This window comes from Manacus candei, unplaced genomic scaffold (genome assembly GCF_025592945.1).
Source record: "Manacus candei isolate 608988 ecotype Guabito, Panama unplaced genomic scaffold, ASM2559294v1 h1tg000060l, whole genome shotgun sequence".
Lineage (NCBI taxonomy): Eukaryota > Metazoa > Chordata > Aves > Passeriformes > Pipridae > Manacus > Manacus candei.
This window is the reverse complement of record NW_026138108.1, coordinates 6,785,770-6,800,130: the sequence shown is the minus strand read 5'-3', so window position 1 is coordinate 6,800,130 and position 14,361 is coordinate 6,785,770. Positions and strand designations below refer to the sequence as shown.

General features: G+C 35.7%; 1 protein-coding gene across 1 annotated transcript in view; it reads left to right on the top strand.

The window, feature by feature from the left end:
* The window catches only part of OTOG (otogelin), a 99,857-nt gene that overhangs the window by 36,851 nt on the left and 48,645 nt on the right, over positions 1 to 14,361 (top strand). The window contains exons 24-29 of the mRNA XM_051803979.1: positions 6,401 to 6,508; positions 10,602 to 10,740; positions 10,995 to 11,129; positions 12,194 to 12,340; positions 12,948 to 13,067; positions 13,919 to 14,035. Of these exons, the coding sequence (XP_051659939.1) occupies positions 6,401 to 6,508; positions 10,602 to 10,740; positions 10,995 to 11,129; positions 12,194 to 12,340; positions 12,948 to 13,067; positions 13,919 to 14,035 (766 nt within the window). The remainder of the gene's footprint in view (positions 1 to 6,400; positions 6,509 to 10,601; positions 10,741 to 10,994; positions 11,130 to 12,193; positions 12,341 to 12,947; positions 13,068 to 13,918; positions 14,036 to 14,361) is intronic.

The window sequence follows — 14,361 nt, the reverse complement described above, 5'->3', positions numbered from 1 at the left end:
TTCTTATGGTATAAAAATTATGATTATACACTTTCCCTCTGTTTTAGAAGTTGTTGAGATTACTTTCTAATGTTGGTCTACCCTGCATTGTTTGACATATTTAATGATTTTTAAGATTTTATTTGTTTTTTCTTCCTGTTTTTCATCTGTCACTATTTAGATGGAAATTTCCTGTACTTCTGTGCTGCATTTCAGAAAAAGAATTAGTACAGTTCATAATCTTTCAAGTTCAATCTTTGAATTACATTTTCTGCTTCTGGGTTGCTATGACTCAAGTGATTTTGCCCTCCTTAACTATACACAATGTGCATGATTTGACATGAAGACAGGATCTATAATAAGACTGAAGAAGAAACAAAGAGCAAAGACAGAGTGGAAAAAAAAAGAGAGGAAAACCAGTAGTATCTTCCTATATTTCTGCATACTGTGTGATGTTTACTACAAATGGACGTATGCTGGTTGGTGCCTTTCCTTTTCTATGGTCTCCAGTCAGATCAATAATGATCTCTGAGACAGCCAGCTTCTGTGCATTGTTCCTTATAGCCTGCTCTTAGTGTTGCTGCTGTGAAAAAGTCATTTTCCTGAAGGAATTACTTGTGTTTTCTCACTTCCCCCAAGAATACTAGACAGAATTGCTGTATCAAAGTTTCCTTTTTTTCCTCTCTACTATATCCTTTAATTGCCTGTAACTGTGTGAGCCACCTTTTTAAGCAGCATCTCTAAAAATTTTTTTTCTTATGCATATTTTGGAAAAACAAAACCAATCCCTCTATCCCTGCCTCCTCCCAGAAAAACATTTCATTTTACCAATTTACACCCATGGATTTCTGCAGTTGTGGCTTGTGATTGACAGTTCACAAAAGGGGAAAAGTTAACAGGGATTTTTATTTTCTTGATGCCAAACTGTATGCAATTTATGCAATGTTTTCTTTCCAAACAGTTCAGTGTTGGCACACTGAGTTATAGTCATTAAGACTGAAATCTGTGGGACCAGGTTTTGATTCTAGTGTTCCAGTATCTGCCTCAGTTTCTCTTCTGAATTAGTAATGTGGCATTACAAGGCAACAGTCTCTGGCGTGGTGGGGCAATACTCCCTCTGCAGACAACTGTTATCATTTATGACAGAATATTATCTTTTGTGCTGAAACTAGACTCTACTAAATTTGAAGCAATTTAACATAATAAGAATTTTTGTCTGTTCCTTTTTTCATCACTTGTTGCTCTCATAAAACGAAACTATGGAGAGATAGTAAATTCAAGGCTGTAGTATCCTGTAATTGCAATGAAGTTTTGTAACTAAGGCATATCATGCCAGGTTTTCTTTCCAAACATCTCTAAATTATCACAGTATTTCTGTGGTGGTGTACTGTATCAAATAACATATAAGGAGCTTAAATACATTCTTGGAAGGTTTTCTCAAAAAAACCCCAACAACTCATCACTTTCTAATTTTCACAAAGGAAACAATGAATTTTGTCATCTTATAAACATGCCAATGGACAAACAAACCTAGTAATGGAGGAAGAATGCAGTTGAGTTTCAAATATTTTAGAAAACTATCTTTATTGAAGTAATTATGTTGACTGTGTTATGTCTTAAAATATGTCTGTGTAGATGAAATCAAAGTCCTGTGCTTTTATATCCTTTTTCAAAAGGCCTACTCCTCCTCAGTTTAAACTCAGAATTTACTGTTTTTAGTATAAAATAAAAAATGTGTTCTGTTCTTACCTCTCTTCTGGATGGCCCTGTTGTTGCTATTGGGCTAAGTATTTTTCATATTTTGCTTCATCTGGTTTAGGCAGTGTTTTGGAGAGGTCTGTCAGGAAGATTTAATGGTTTCCAGGCAAATCCCTCCATGGATACCATCATAGCTATGCACTCCACTATTTCCTCAGGAAAATACAATTCTGTTACAAAGACTACATCAACATTCCTGTGTTTGGGTGCTTCAGTATTCACACTGAATCTTATGCTGTTTTGCATTTCTGATGGCTGTACAGTCACAGGATGCTAAAGGTGCTGGATTGGAGCTCATTTCCAAAGAATACACCTATTGCAATGTCATCACAAGACAACCCAGTTCTTTTCCATCCTCTCCTTCTCGCCAGACCTGCAGCTTTCTTTGATACATTTCAGTGTTCCTTATTTCCTCTTTCAATACTTCCAAAACCCTCTTGGTTGCTTACTTTCTGGTTTACACTGTCTGCAAACAAATCTCTAGGGTTTTTTTCTATACTTGTATTCAATTAATGGTGAAACTTCACCAGCATAATTTAGATTCTTCAGCACCTTTTCATATTACCTTCTGTCTTCTGACTTGTTTTTAAGAGAAGCATTGAAATCTGTCACTTGGTTTGAAAGAAATACTTCTGTTACCTTTGTAGTTACTTTATGAAATTATTTTTATTGCAAAAATGTGTTATCTAAACTTGTTAATTAAATCAGAAAAATGTTATACTAAAATACCATTAGTGTATTTCACTTCTTGTGAGTTTCTTTGAGAGGAGTTGAGGATTTTGAATCAGTCAAACCATCTTTTGGGGTTTGTTTTGTTTAATTTTTAATTTCCAGCAAAATTTAAGCAGATACTTGGTCTAATTGTAAAAAAAAAAAAAAAAAAAAGAGGTGGTGTTATTTACTGTCAGTGATGATTAAATCCATTGTCCCACCACCTCTGGTTAAATCATCTTTGTTGAAAACTGCTTCAGCTATATAACTGAATTTTGTCATCTGACACATAAGTTACCATCTTCTTTTACTGTGGATTAAGAATTTGGAGTCAAGGAATATACTTTGATCTGTATCTGCAAATATACATTGATTTCCCCCAGAAGCATAATTAATAAAAATATGTTCATGTCCCCCCCGAGTATGCAATTCTTTTCAGAAGAACTGATGCTGACAGAGTAGGAAGAGCTTGTAGTATCCTCTTGGCCATTCACAAACAGCAATTTTTGGTATCTCCGTTTCCCCTGGAGTCCTGCATTACATGATTTTTAGCACTGAATTGTACCCACAGCATTCTTGGAGGCAATTAGGATGAAACACAGGATGTTGCATTGAAACCCATACCCACATTTTATGCAGCTCTAAGTATAACATAATTTTGGTGTGTGATGGCAGAAACTTCTTTCTGTTTGAGGATACTTTAGAGGAAGCACAGGCAATGGATGAGCCAAATTTCAGGTGCCTGTGTGGGAAGGGTTGCAGAATATGGGAAGCTGGATGAATCCCTGTCATCTACTTCTTGCTCTTGTTTTTCTTACTCTCACATACCTTTGGTCTTTAAGCTGCTACTACCATTTCTGTTTAGGGCCTGCTCTGCTTAGCACCAGTATGGTGCCAATGGTACAGCTGATTGCAGGAGAGTTTCCCAATCCAGGACGAAGCTGCACAAGTGCAGCGTCAGTTAAAGTACCAAAATCAGTCATTAACATTGAAGGATATAGCAAGGATACTAAAAGCCTTCCAAGCATTCTACAAAATTACTTAATATTTTGGTATAATAAGCTAGGAGAAAGGGGAGGAAGAGGTTGACTATAAAGAGCTCCCCAACAAGAAAGAAAACACTCAACTGGATTATAGTAACTCTCCCTGTCTAGACAGTGAGTGAACAATTAAGCCATTGGGTGCTACAATAATGTTCTTAACATCTGCTTTTCTTTCAAAATTTGTTCATCTTTTTTTCTGGTAAGGCAAGTCGGGTGGTGGTGGAATTCTGGTATTAGAAATGCTACCTGTTGCTTATTTCGTTCTTTTTTACTTCCCTTAAACTCTTATTATAGTTGTTTGTAGGAAGATTTGTGAAACCATCAGAGAGCAAATTTGTTGTTGGGGCAAAAGTATTCATGGCTGCAAGAATCAGTTGACAGTAGGCTGTTGCCTGAGAGAGGGGAGGGAGCTTGTGCAATACATAACCTGTTGAAAACTGCTCTGCTGGAAGCTGGGAGAGAGTTATTTTTTCGTCTTTTGGTCCAGAACTCTGTGCTTTGCAGAAACAAAGAAGGGTTTGGTGAGTCACAGGTGACATGTTGCTTCTAATGATGCCAGTAATTATTTCCAAGACTATTTACATATCTTTGTGTGAGTGAAGAAAGCTACAGGTAACAATGAGATAATAATGGAAGTGAACATTCAGCGTGGTGAAGTGTGGTAGCTGTGTGTCTTTGCAGTAAGTATAACCATCAAGAAAAATTTCGAATACTTCAAAGAGGAGCTGTGCAAGGCATCTCTGTAGGGTATTTGTGGTGAATTCTTAGATGACTGAAATCTATCCATTTGCTTGGCTTTACAAAAGAGAAAGCTGTTATCACATCTTTTTTTTTAATCCAGTGTAATAACATGAGGGAAAAACTGCATTTAGTGTTACCTTGTCGGTGTGATCTCTTTGTGTCTGAATGTGGCCTGTTCAGTTCTGGGGAGCTTTTCAGTCTCACAGTTGATTGTCTCCAAGTGACAAAATACTTGAAATAAATATGGGTTACAAAGAACAATTTACATACCCTGGAGGAAAAGAACAATTTTTAAGTTTAATTGGGGAGGGGGTTTATGATGATCTGTGTGTTCCCGTTAAGAAGCACTACAGAGTTGTAAATTTCTGTCTGATAAATAAGACACTGAAGAGGAGTTGAAGGCATAGTATCCAAAATACCAGCTCATTAATATGAGTAAGTAAAATATTCCGTGCTAAGTGCCATGATGAAGTCTTTCCTTTTAGATACCAGGGAAACAAACCAGTATCGTCATCCTGTTTGTCACGCATGTGCCTCACACCTATGATTTCTTGCCCAAATTACAGTGCTACATGTCAGAAACACCAGATCTGTGTTCTTAAGAAAACGGTTAGGAACACAGGCAAACCTGTATAGAACTTACATTACTATAGAAATGTACTGGAATTCTAAACACACCTTGAGAAAAAAATAAATCTTATGAGCCCAACAGTACTGTTTTCAGAGACTGTTTATTTCTCAATACAAATACATTTCAGATGTTAGAAACAAGGATAATCATAGATTGCATGGTGCCTGTAAGGAATCCTTTTACTGTGTCACTGTTATGTTAGTTGTTCCAGCTGATTATGTTATATCAAGCGGGATCCTGTATAGGATCAAAACAAGCTGGAGCCACAGCAGTTGGAGTGAAAGATGCTGCTGCAGCTTATCAAGGATTTGTTTCACAACTGTCATTTGGCAGATTGATTTAACAGGTGTTCTTCTATTGGTCATTGAACCTTTATGTCCTATATTAGTATCTTTTTACCTATCCAGTAGCATTACAATATTTTATTTTTTTTTAATAGAAGAAACACAACTTTCTTGGCTTCAGTGAAAATATAGTTTTTTAATAAAATAATTCAGTACTTCTGGTGTATTTCCTGATATTTATTTGTAGAATCCACTTGAGGTCTCTCTTCAACTTTCATGCTCTCATATTTCAGATTTTCTGGGTATTATTAAAAGCTACAAACATTTTACTTTAAAATTTAGACCAGTTGCTTTATTTAGTCTTGCTGGGCAAGAATTCCTCTGTTCTTTCTCTAGTAAAGCAATCTTTTTAACAGTTGTGGGTTGTTTTTTTATTTTTTAAATCTGTTACTCTAGGAGTTGTGATTATAAGCAAAAATTTATAGCATTGGTCTTGAACTATAAATAGCTGTGCATATGGTTATCTATGTTCAATGAAAATCTCCCTTAAAGACTAGGAGGATATTTATGCCAATAAAATGAAGTATATTTGTAATTGCTTCCATGAAGGTGCCTGTTATACAGTAATACGTACTCAATTTCATGCAACCACGATAGCTCTTTTGATATTGATTGAATTATTCACAGAGCTACAGGAAAACTCTGCAACAAATTAAAACCCTTTAAATTTGGTAGAGAAAAGAAAAGAACCAGAAGAAATCCTCATTTAAAAATTCTAAGACTAAATATGCCACTAATTTTTGACAGTAAGAGCATATACCACTAGAACAAAGGGCCGTGATGGCTCCCATATCTCATGAGTGATCTCTTGGCTTAAGTTAAATACAAGTTAATTGGCTTATTTACAAGTAATTTGGAGAAATTTAGAGGATTTCTAGAAATTCTTAGTTTCCCTGAACTTAAAATTTTGGTTAATGAATCAGTCTTCACAGGGTTAGTGATTGAAGTGCTAGTGCCCAGAGTGCTGGTACTTAGTAAAGATAACATATTCAGTTACCTGCGAAAGGCATGTATCAAATTGCTCATACATAATTAGTAATAAAATTGTGCCTTTTCAAATTCAGAAGTTTCAAAATGTTATTTGCTTTTCACTAATAATAATGCTAGTGATTTTAAAGTTTAGGAAAATACTGTTGTATCTAGATAGCATCTATACTGCTGCTGAATTTGCATTTTTGTTCTTTCTTTGACAGTCTTTTTAAACATGGGGAAGTGTGCTTGGATGCAGATGAGTGTCCATGTTCATGGAAAGGAAAGGAATATTTTCCGGGGGACAAAGTAATTTCTTCCTGTCATACCTGGTAAGCAGAGGTCTCTTTAAGTGATTATTTCATTTTAGTTATTTATTTGTAGATTGATTTTTCCTTCATGTGTTTTAATCATAACTTTCACAGCAGATTATGGTAAATCATTTACTTTGATTTTGTATTTACATTTCTTCAAAGAGGTATTAAAATGACATTGGCTTAGGGTTTGTTGTTTCAAAGAGCTTTTACATAACAAAATAATAGCTATTTGGGATTTTCTTCTCTTTTAAAAAAACCTTGATTTAGAAAAAAGTTTGGGGTTTTTTTGTTGTCAGGGTCATCTAAACTAATATTCAATGGCTAGTGTTCCTAAAGTAGAGGAAAAGTACTTATATAACACCTTAGTGACATTGTTAGAGCTTCTTATTTATTCATTTTCACATTTAGCATTGAATCTGAGCAGTCTAACAACCAAAATATAACCCTGTAGCCATAAGTATACACCCACTACAATGATAATTTAAGGAGAGTACTGAGCAACATCATGTACTGAGCATGGTAGCAGATAAATTGATTGCTAATTTTGCATATGTGGATAACTGATGAATCAATTGGCTTTAAAAGGAGGTGTTCCAATAGGCAAGGTTTGATAGGATCACTCAAATACATGCAGAAACCTATTCCTTTTACTATCCAGTGTTGTAAATGCAGCATATAGGTACAGCTATGTTATCCTGTGAAGTTTTCTTGAGCACTCAGTAGAATGTGTTACATTACCATTTTAATAAGCTTTACAAGAGTGTGACAATATTCTACGTCTGCATGATCCTGAAACAAACTTTTTTCTTGATGGTCCCCATCTGTTTTCTTCTCTGACCACAGCTGAACCTTGCAAGCTGGCATTGAGCAGTGCTATTTGTCTTACTAGAGCCCCAGAAAAATCAGTTGTCAAGCATGGAGATACTGAGGTAGTGGTGTAGCCTCCAGATTCTCTGCAGAGCAGTTCCTTCCTTTTGTCCCCTTCTTGTAGCTCACCAGGAACATGTAACTGGGGTCACCTGGTGAACTGCTGCTCCTGGCCTGCACAGCTTAGGGTAGCCTGGCACAGTGAAGGCTTCTCCAGTCAGCACTAGTCACTGCCTTGTCTGGATGTCGTTGCCCCCTCCAGCCTTGTGCTGACTGCCTACCTCTGCCTCTCGTCAGGTCCTCAGTATCTGCTCTAGAAGAGATTTGTAGCCCTTTGGTCGACTGGTGAAGCGACTTACAAGCCATCTCCACTGGGCAGGCAGGTAAAGCGACCGGGTTATTCACCCCCTTATTTCCAAAGGCCTCTCCATTTGGACCTGGTGTGGGATTGCTTGCATCAGAAGGAGTTTATTAGATCCCATTTAATCTGTATGAGACTTCACCAAAGGCAGCTGCAGTGCAGGCAGAAAGACACTGGATATTTTGCTTTCTCTCTTTTTTTTTTTTTTCTCAGGCCAGGCTCATTAATTCATGTACAGGTCTTTAAGGCTTTCATGGTTTTTCTACTCTTCCATGTCCAGAAGCAAAGACAGATTAAGTGATAATAGCTTTTTGGCAATCAGTTGTCTGCTGACAGATGGGAGTCTGCAACAAGCTCTGCTTCATACAAAACATATGAAGTCTTTGAGTCTGCTGTTAAAGGAAATGTTCCAAGCATGAGAATACTTCCGTGCAAACAAACCCACTTAGGCACTCATAGCAGTTATAATTTAGTGTTTTTTAGTGCAGAGAATCAGTGTACGTTGATGTTAAATATAATCTTACTCACATAAGATGTAGTACTAAAAACAACTATTAGTCTGATTTATTTATTGAACAGTAAAATGGCAAATAAAATAATTTCCTAAGTTGGCAAAACTACCAGTGAAGTGCCAGGAACTTTCAACTCAAGCTCTGGGATCTTACTGAACTGTGGTTCTAGGTTTTCCGATTTTTGGTTTTTGTGCAAGTGCCTGAAATTTTTAGCATGTGCTGTCAAGGTTCTAACACAAAGGGTTCTGATGCTGAGGCTATGGCAGCATTTTGGTGCTGTGCTGTGCAAGGTAAGATGGGTGGTGCAGTGCTGATTTACTGTCGTATGTTGAGACCATCGAGCAACTGCTGGTTAGTGTCCGTGGGCTGCTGAATTGGGCCTTCTGTTCTTAAACAAATAGTTCTTGGAAATATGTTTTTTTAAAAAGCTCATTGAAGTTTGGAAGGTGCTGATAGTTCTGCTTTTCCGAGTAGGGCTCTCTAGATTCTGATAACTAAATGTTAGTTCACTTAGTATGAAACAAGCCTGGTGCAGAGGACTTTGAAGACATTGTGTACCTCTTAATCCCTCCCTTCTGACTGTAAATATGTTAAGACTCCTGAAAAAAGGAAAGTATGAAAAGGAGCTCCCTTCTCTTTACATGTTAAGAAATGTTTCCGCATGAGTCCTTAACAGATCGGCATGTGGAGGAGGATTCGAATAAGCCAAGAGTAAAATTAAAATCTAATGTCTCACAGAGAACATGAGAAGCAGCACTTAGTCTTTCAGTCCAAATATAATTCCTTCCATCTGCCCCTCTCTTGATCAGCTTGATTAGGTTCCTGCCTTAGGTGCTGCCTTAAGGTGACAAGGGTTAGCTGGACGAGCCCTGCTGCTGTCTCCTTGTGCTTTGGTACAGCAAACACTTCATGTATCATACTTTTAACTTCTTGTAGCCATGTGCTTAGTGTATTTATATATGTACCTATACAAAACACAAGTGCTGGTGCCAAATCAATGACGGGATAAGCAGAATCTTCAAAAATCTGGACAAAGATTCCATGTTGGTGCAAGTTACCTGATAAGGGAACAGGAGGAAGACGATATTAGTATTTGGAACTGCCTGGATTTTCTAGATATTTGCTGCTCTTTTGAAAACAGTGGTGTTCTGAGCCTGTGATAGCAATATAAACAGAAAAGGAAAAATTATAATGACAAAAAGTTATACTGAGAAAAAACTTCATACTGCTTGGTGCTTCAGTATATGAGATACCAAATGTTAGCAATTTATCCATTATTTCTGTAAGTCAGATTAATACATTAGGTGTAAAATATGAAATATTCATTTAATGAGGAAATTAAAAATCAATTTTTTTTTGAAAAGTAAGCTTAGGTACCATAATTACATCACATGCTGTATTTAGTTTAACCTGTATTTGTAAATATACCTGTAGTAAAGCTGTATCGAGGCACCAGCTCTGCTGTCTTTATCAAGAGAAGTTTTTTAAGTATCCAGTTCATTTAAAAACATAAAAATAACATTTTAAAGATTACTTGTGGATACAGGAAATAAAATTATATCCACTATTTATAAAACTTAAGTAGTTTCTGAAAATGTAATTTAGATTGCAAGAGAGTGATGCAGAAAGAGGTATAATATCCAATGCTGCAAAGCCTCTTACAAAGCAAAGAGAATTCAGGAAAGTCTGAACAATCACTTATATGTGTGATGAAAGCCCTTTGATGCTTAAGGTGGCCATAGACAGAACTTGAACTATTCTGGAAACCCCTAAGATGTTAGTCTAGGGTTTGGGAGTGACAATATGTAGACATCAGGAAAAAAAATAAATCCAACAGCCCAAAACATGGTTCTTTCAAGGAATCTAAACAACAAAATAATGTTTCCTCTGAATACTGAAATGTTTCCTCTAATTCTGTGAAATTCTCATTCAAGCAGAGAATGCATAAAGACTGGAGTAAGAGGACATGTTATTTTTTGATTCTAAGATTCAACTTGTGTAGAAAAAAATGTTCAGCGAAAAGCTGAAAAAGAAAGCTTTGTCCTTGTGACATGTTATTGATGTGCCAGTAGAGAATAAATTGTATTACTTTGGATGATATTTTTTTTCTTGTTTTGATGTCTGTATTTTCTGGAGCCTATAAATTCTAGCAGAATAAGAAGCATAGACAGTATGAGTTCAATATGTACATTTTTTTTTTCCAGCGAATCAATTTATGTATGCTGCTTTTGGACAACATTTCAAAGTGCTTCTGTCCACACTCATCACACTTGCATGGCTTTTATTTTTTTGCTTCTCAGTGTAATAGCTGTAATAATTTTTCTGGGCTTGCAGCTGATATTACCGTTATTGGTCATACATTTTTCAGCATTTGCCAGCACGGATCATTTCAGTGCACCTTCCATCCTTGCCCATCGATGTGTACTGCGTATGGGGACCGGCATTACAGAACGTTTGATGGACTAACTTTTGACTTTGTTGGAACTTGTAAGGTTTACCTAGTTAAGGTGAGATTTTTTTTTTTGTAAGGCCTCTCTAAAACTGGATTTAAAACTATCTCTTAAAATCTACCATTCTACTTATTTCCTATCTGTACAGTCTGTTGAGTCCTACATACTGTTTTTTCATTTTTGATGTTTTCTAGAATTTGAATCATACATAGTATAATAAATATACACTGAGGTTTCTGCTAATCGAACTTTGTGTATATACATATTTATATTAGTATATTTAAAAGTCGTCATTCCTTTTTTTTTTTCAGGGTACTTCTTCAACCAGTCTTTCTGTTATTATAGAGAATATTGACTGCTTTAGTACTGGAATCATTTGCAGAAAAAACATTTTCATTAATGTTGGAAAATCTTTTTTAGTATTTGATGATGAGACAGGAAATCCAGTAAGTTTGGGTTTTTACCACTGATCAAAAAGTAGTGTATGTACTTCTATGGGTGTTTCTTCCTTTCATTACCAAAAACTTACTGTGCCACTTTAGTAGCAAAGGTGTAAACATCTTTACTGTGAATGCTGATCATATCTGTATTGTTCAATGGAAATATTAAAATCTTGTCTGTATTTGACAAAAGTGTTAGTTGAGATATTGTAGCTCTTTTGTTTAGACTTGATTCCTGTTTAATATCTTAGGAAAAATCCAGATGTTTTGAAGTCAGTGGGAATTTTGTTTTTAAGTCCACTAGAACTAAGAGTTTAGTCTGCTCTGGAACGTATAAGAAGAATATTTCTATACAGTTAAAAAAACCCCCAAATTACAGCCCCTGGTATACTCTATAGCCTGAATGTAATTTTTATTTTGGCCAAACTGCAAATTCTATTGCTGTAAGCATTTAGTATTTCTAGCAATTTTAGTATAAATGGTACCATTTACAATTTATAGACTGACTATTTAAAGGAAGTTGAATCCCTCTGTTTGAGATACTGTGTAGTTAAACCAGACATCTTAGTCCATGCTACAAATAAATTGGAATCTAATTGTTATTGGATGGAAAGAAGAAAGCTTTATGTAAATAAGATTGTAATCTATGGACATATTTGGACAGTTCCTTATTTCAGGACGTTGTTCCATGTGTCTTTATTACCTATCCATAGTAGAAAAAAAGGCAGGTGGCTGAGACTGAATTAGGTATAGTTGAGGGGAAAATCATGATCAGGAACCTTAAAACTACTCTTATACCTCCCAGATGAACCATTAACATTTTAACCTTCACTCTGATTGCCGTTACCCATCCTGTAAATTTGATATTCAACTTTTAAAATAGGAAAGTCATAAAAACACAGTGCAGTTCACAAAGTCCAGAACCCTTTTGCTTGAGCATTTGTCCCTCTGTCTGCTTTTGGACTTACATCTGAGAACCAGGTAGTTCATTTTATTTAGGCATTTCATTTCCTGTGAAGTGAATGAAGACATTACTTCCATTATAAACTCCCTTGTTTTATTTTGAACAGAGCTTATCTAGTTACATAGACCACGTACAAAACATGCAGTTATGGAAAGCTGGATTTTTCACTGTTGTTCATTTTCCTGATGAACATATCACCATTCTTTGGGATCAGAGAACAACAGTTCATGTCCAGATGGGTCATCAGTGGCAGGTAGGTGAAAGTCAATGCTCTTATTGCCATTTCTTTGAGGTGTTTATGTAAATCTCATTAAATAAGACTTATCATTATACAGAGAATAGACAATGTGTCAGAAATCAAGGAGAGAAACATTCAAACTACCTTGTCAATTACAATATTTATTCTCATTGATTTTTTTTTTTTTTTTAGTTACTCTTTACTGTGTAGCTGCTGTAACAACAGAAACAAATACCTTTGGGGAAAAATTCTCCTTCAGTACTTGTTCCTTACGTGACTGGAGTAGGTGTTATTTTGCTGAAGCAAAAGAAAAGCACGTAACCGGCTAACAGCTCACTTCCCTGAACAAAAAATCAGCTCCTTTCTCAAAGGCTTGGGGATACATAGTTGAAAGGGAATAATACTGGCATTGTCAAAATAAAATATTCTCCATAGCTTTATTATCACGAAAAACTGAATTGTTTGGGGTGAAATTTAGCTAAAGAAGGATCAAAACGTGACAAATTTATAATTAAGTAACTGAAAACAGAAGTTTTGAAAGTTGTTATGGGTGGTAGCATTTTGTCACGTGAAAATGTTTTTATATATGTGTATATATGTGTGTGTATTGTTTTTTCCCCAGGGTGAATTGACTGGATTATGTGGAAATTTTGATTTGAAGACAGTAAATGAATTGAGGACTCCAGATAATTTCGAATTAACAAACTCTCAGGAGTTTGGAAACAGCTGGACAGCTGTAGAGGTACATAGTAAATAGAATGCGTTTGCTTGTAGATTTTTTGCTGTTATGTCATATAATTTATCTAGAATGAAATCAGAACTTCATTCCTGGAAGTATCAGTCAGGCAGCAATGCAAATGACAATATCAGGGGTTCTTACAGATGCCATAATCTGTTAAGGAAAAGAAAATAATCACCTTTTTTTGCCTTCACAGTGCAATAGTGTAGAGAAAGAAACTGTACAATATTGTGAACATTTTTGAATACATTTGAACAGTAAAGTAGTAATTTTTTTACTTAATAGAAGAGTTGTGGGTTCACTTTAGACTGTGTTGTCAGTTTAGCTGATCTTTCATAGCTGGGAAATATTTAACTGTGCAGACCTAACAATGGAAAGAAAATAATTCTTTCCATACATTGTAAAGTTAAAAACAGAACTTTTTTTTTATGTTGTGTGTCTAGTGGTGTTCACAGAAATGTCCCTTCCTAGCAGTTAGAGTAAAAATATCTGATTTCTGACGTTTCTAACATACATTGTCCAAGTGACCCTCCTTATTTATATAAGTGAGACTGTTCAGGTGTAAGGACTGCAGGTTGGGACTGCCTGGCAGCTCTGGTTAGACCTACATGTACATGTGTGTTGTTCTGCTGCTTTCAGATAAATAAAATGTTTTTTCAACTTGTGTAATTTTCCTTTTCTTCAGATTAGCATCACCTTTTAATTCTCTGTCCTGCTTTAGTTTCATAAGCAATACATTTGTTTCATGGTTTACATCTCTTAAAAAAAAAAAGCCGCAGAACTATGCTTTGCAAGTTCAAACACAAAGTGGTTATGAAAAAAGTTTCTCACCTTAATTTTGCTTTCTGGTTAAGTGTGTTGACAGCTCTGACATTCGAAATCCATGCAGTTTGAATCCCCTTAGAGAGCCATTTGCCAAGAAGGAATGTGGAATACTATTAAGTGAAGCATTTGAAGCTTGCCATCCAGTGGTGAGTTGTGGTCATGTATAGAAACAAGTGAAGGTGAACATATCAGTAGAGAAAAATGTTACTTTTAAACTTGAAGCACTTCAAATCTTCATCTTGTCTCCCATTTCATAGTAATTTTGACTAGCAGAAGAGAACACAAAGAAGGTCTAACCCATACCTGTTCTGATTCTAAAATGTGAATGTTAAACTGGACTGTCTGCACTTAGCTGATGTAGGCAAGAAGTGACTTTGGCACCAGTTTAGTTTTCTACAATATGGGTAGTCCTAGTAGTGTCCTTTGTAATTAATGCAGACAAAAATACACCCATTTTGAGGTGTTTTTTTTA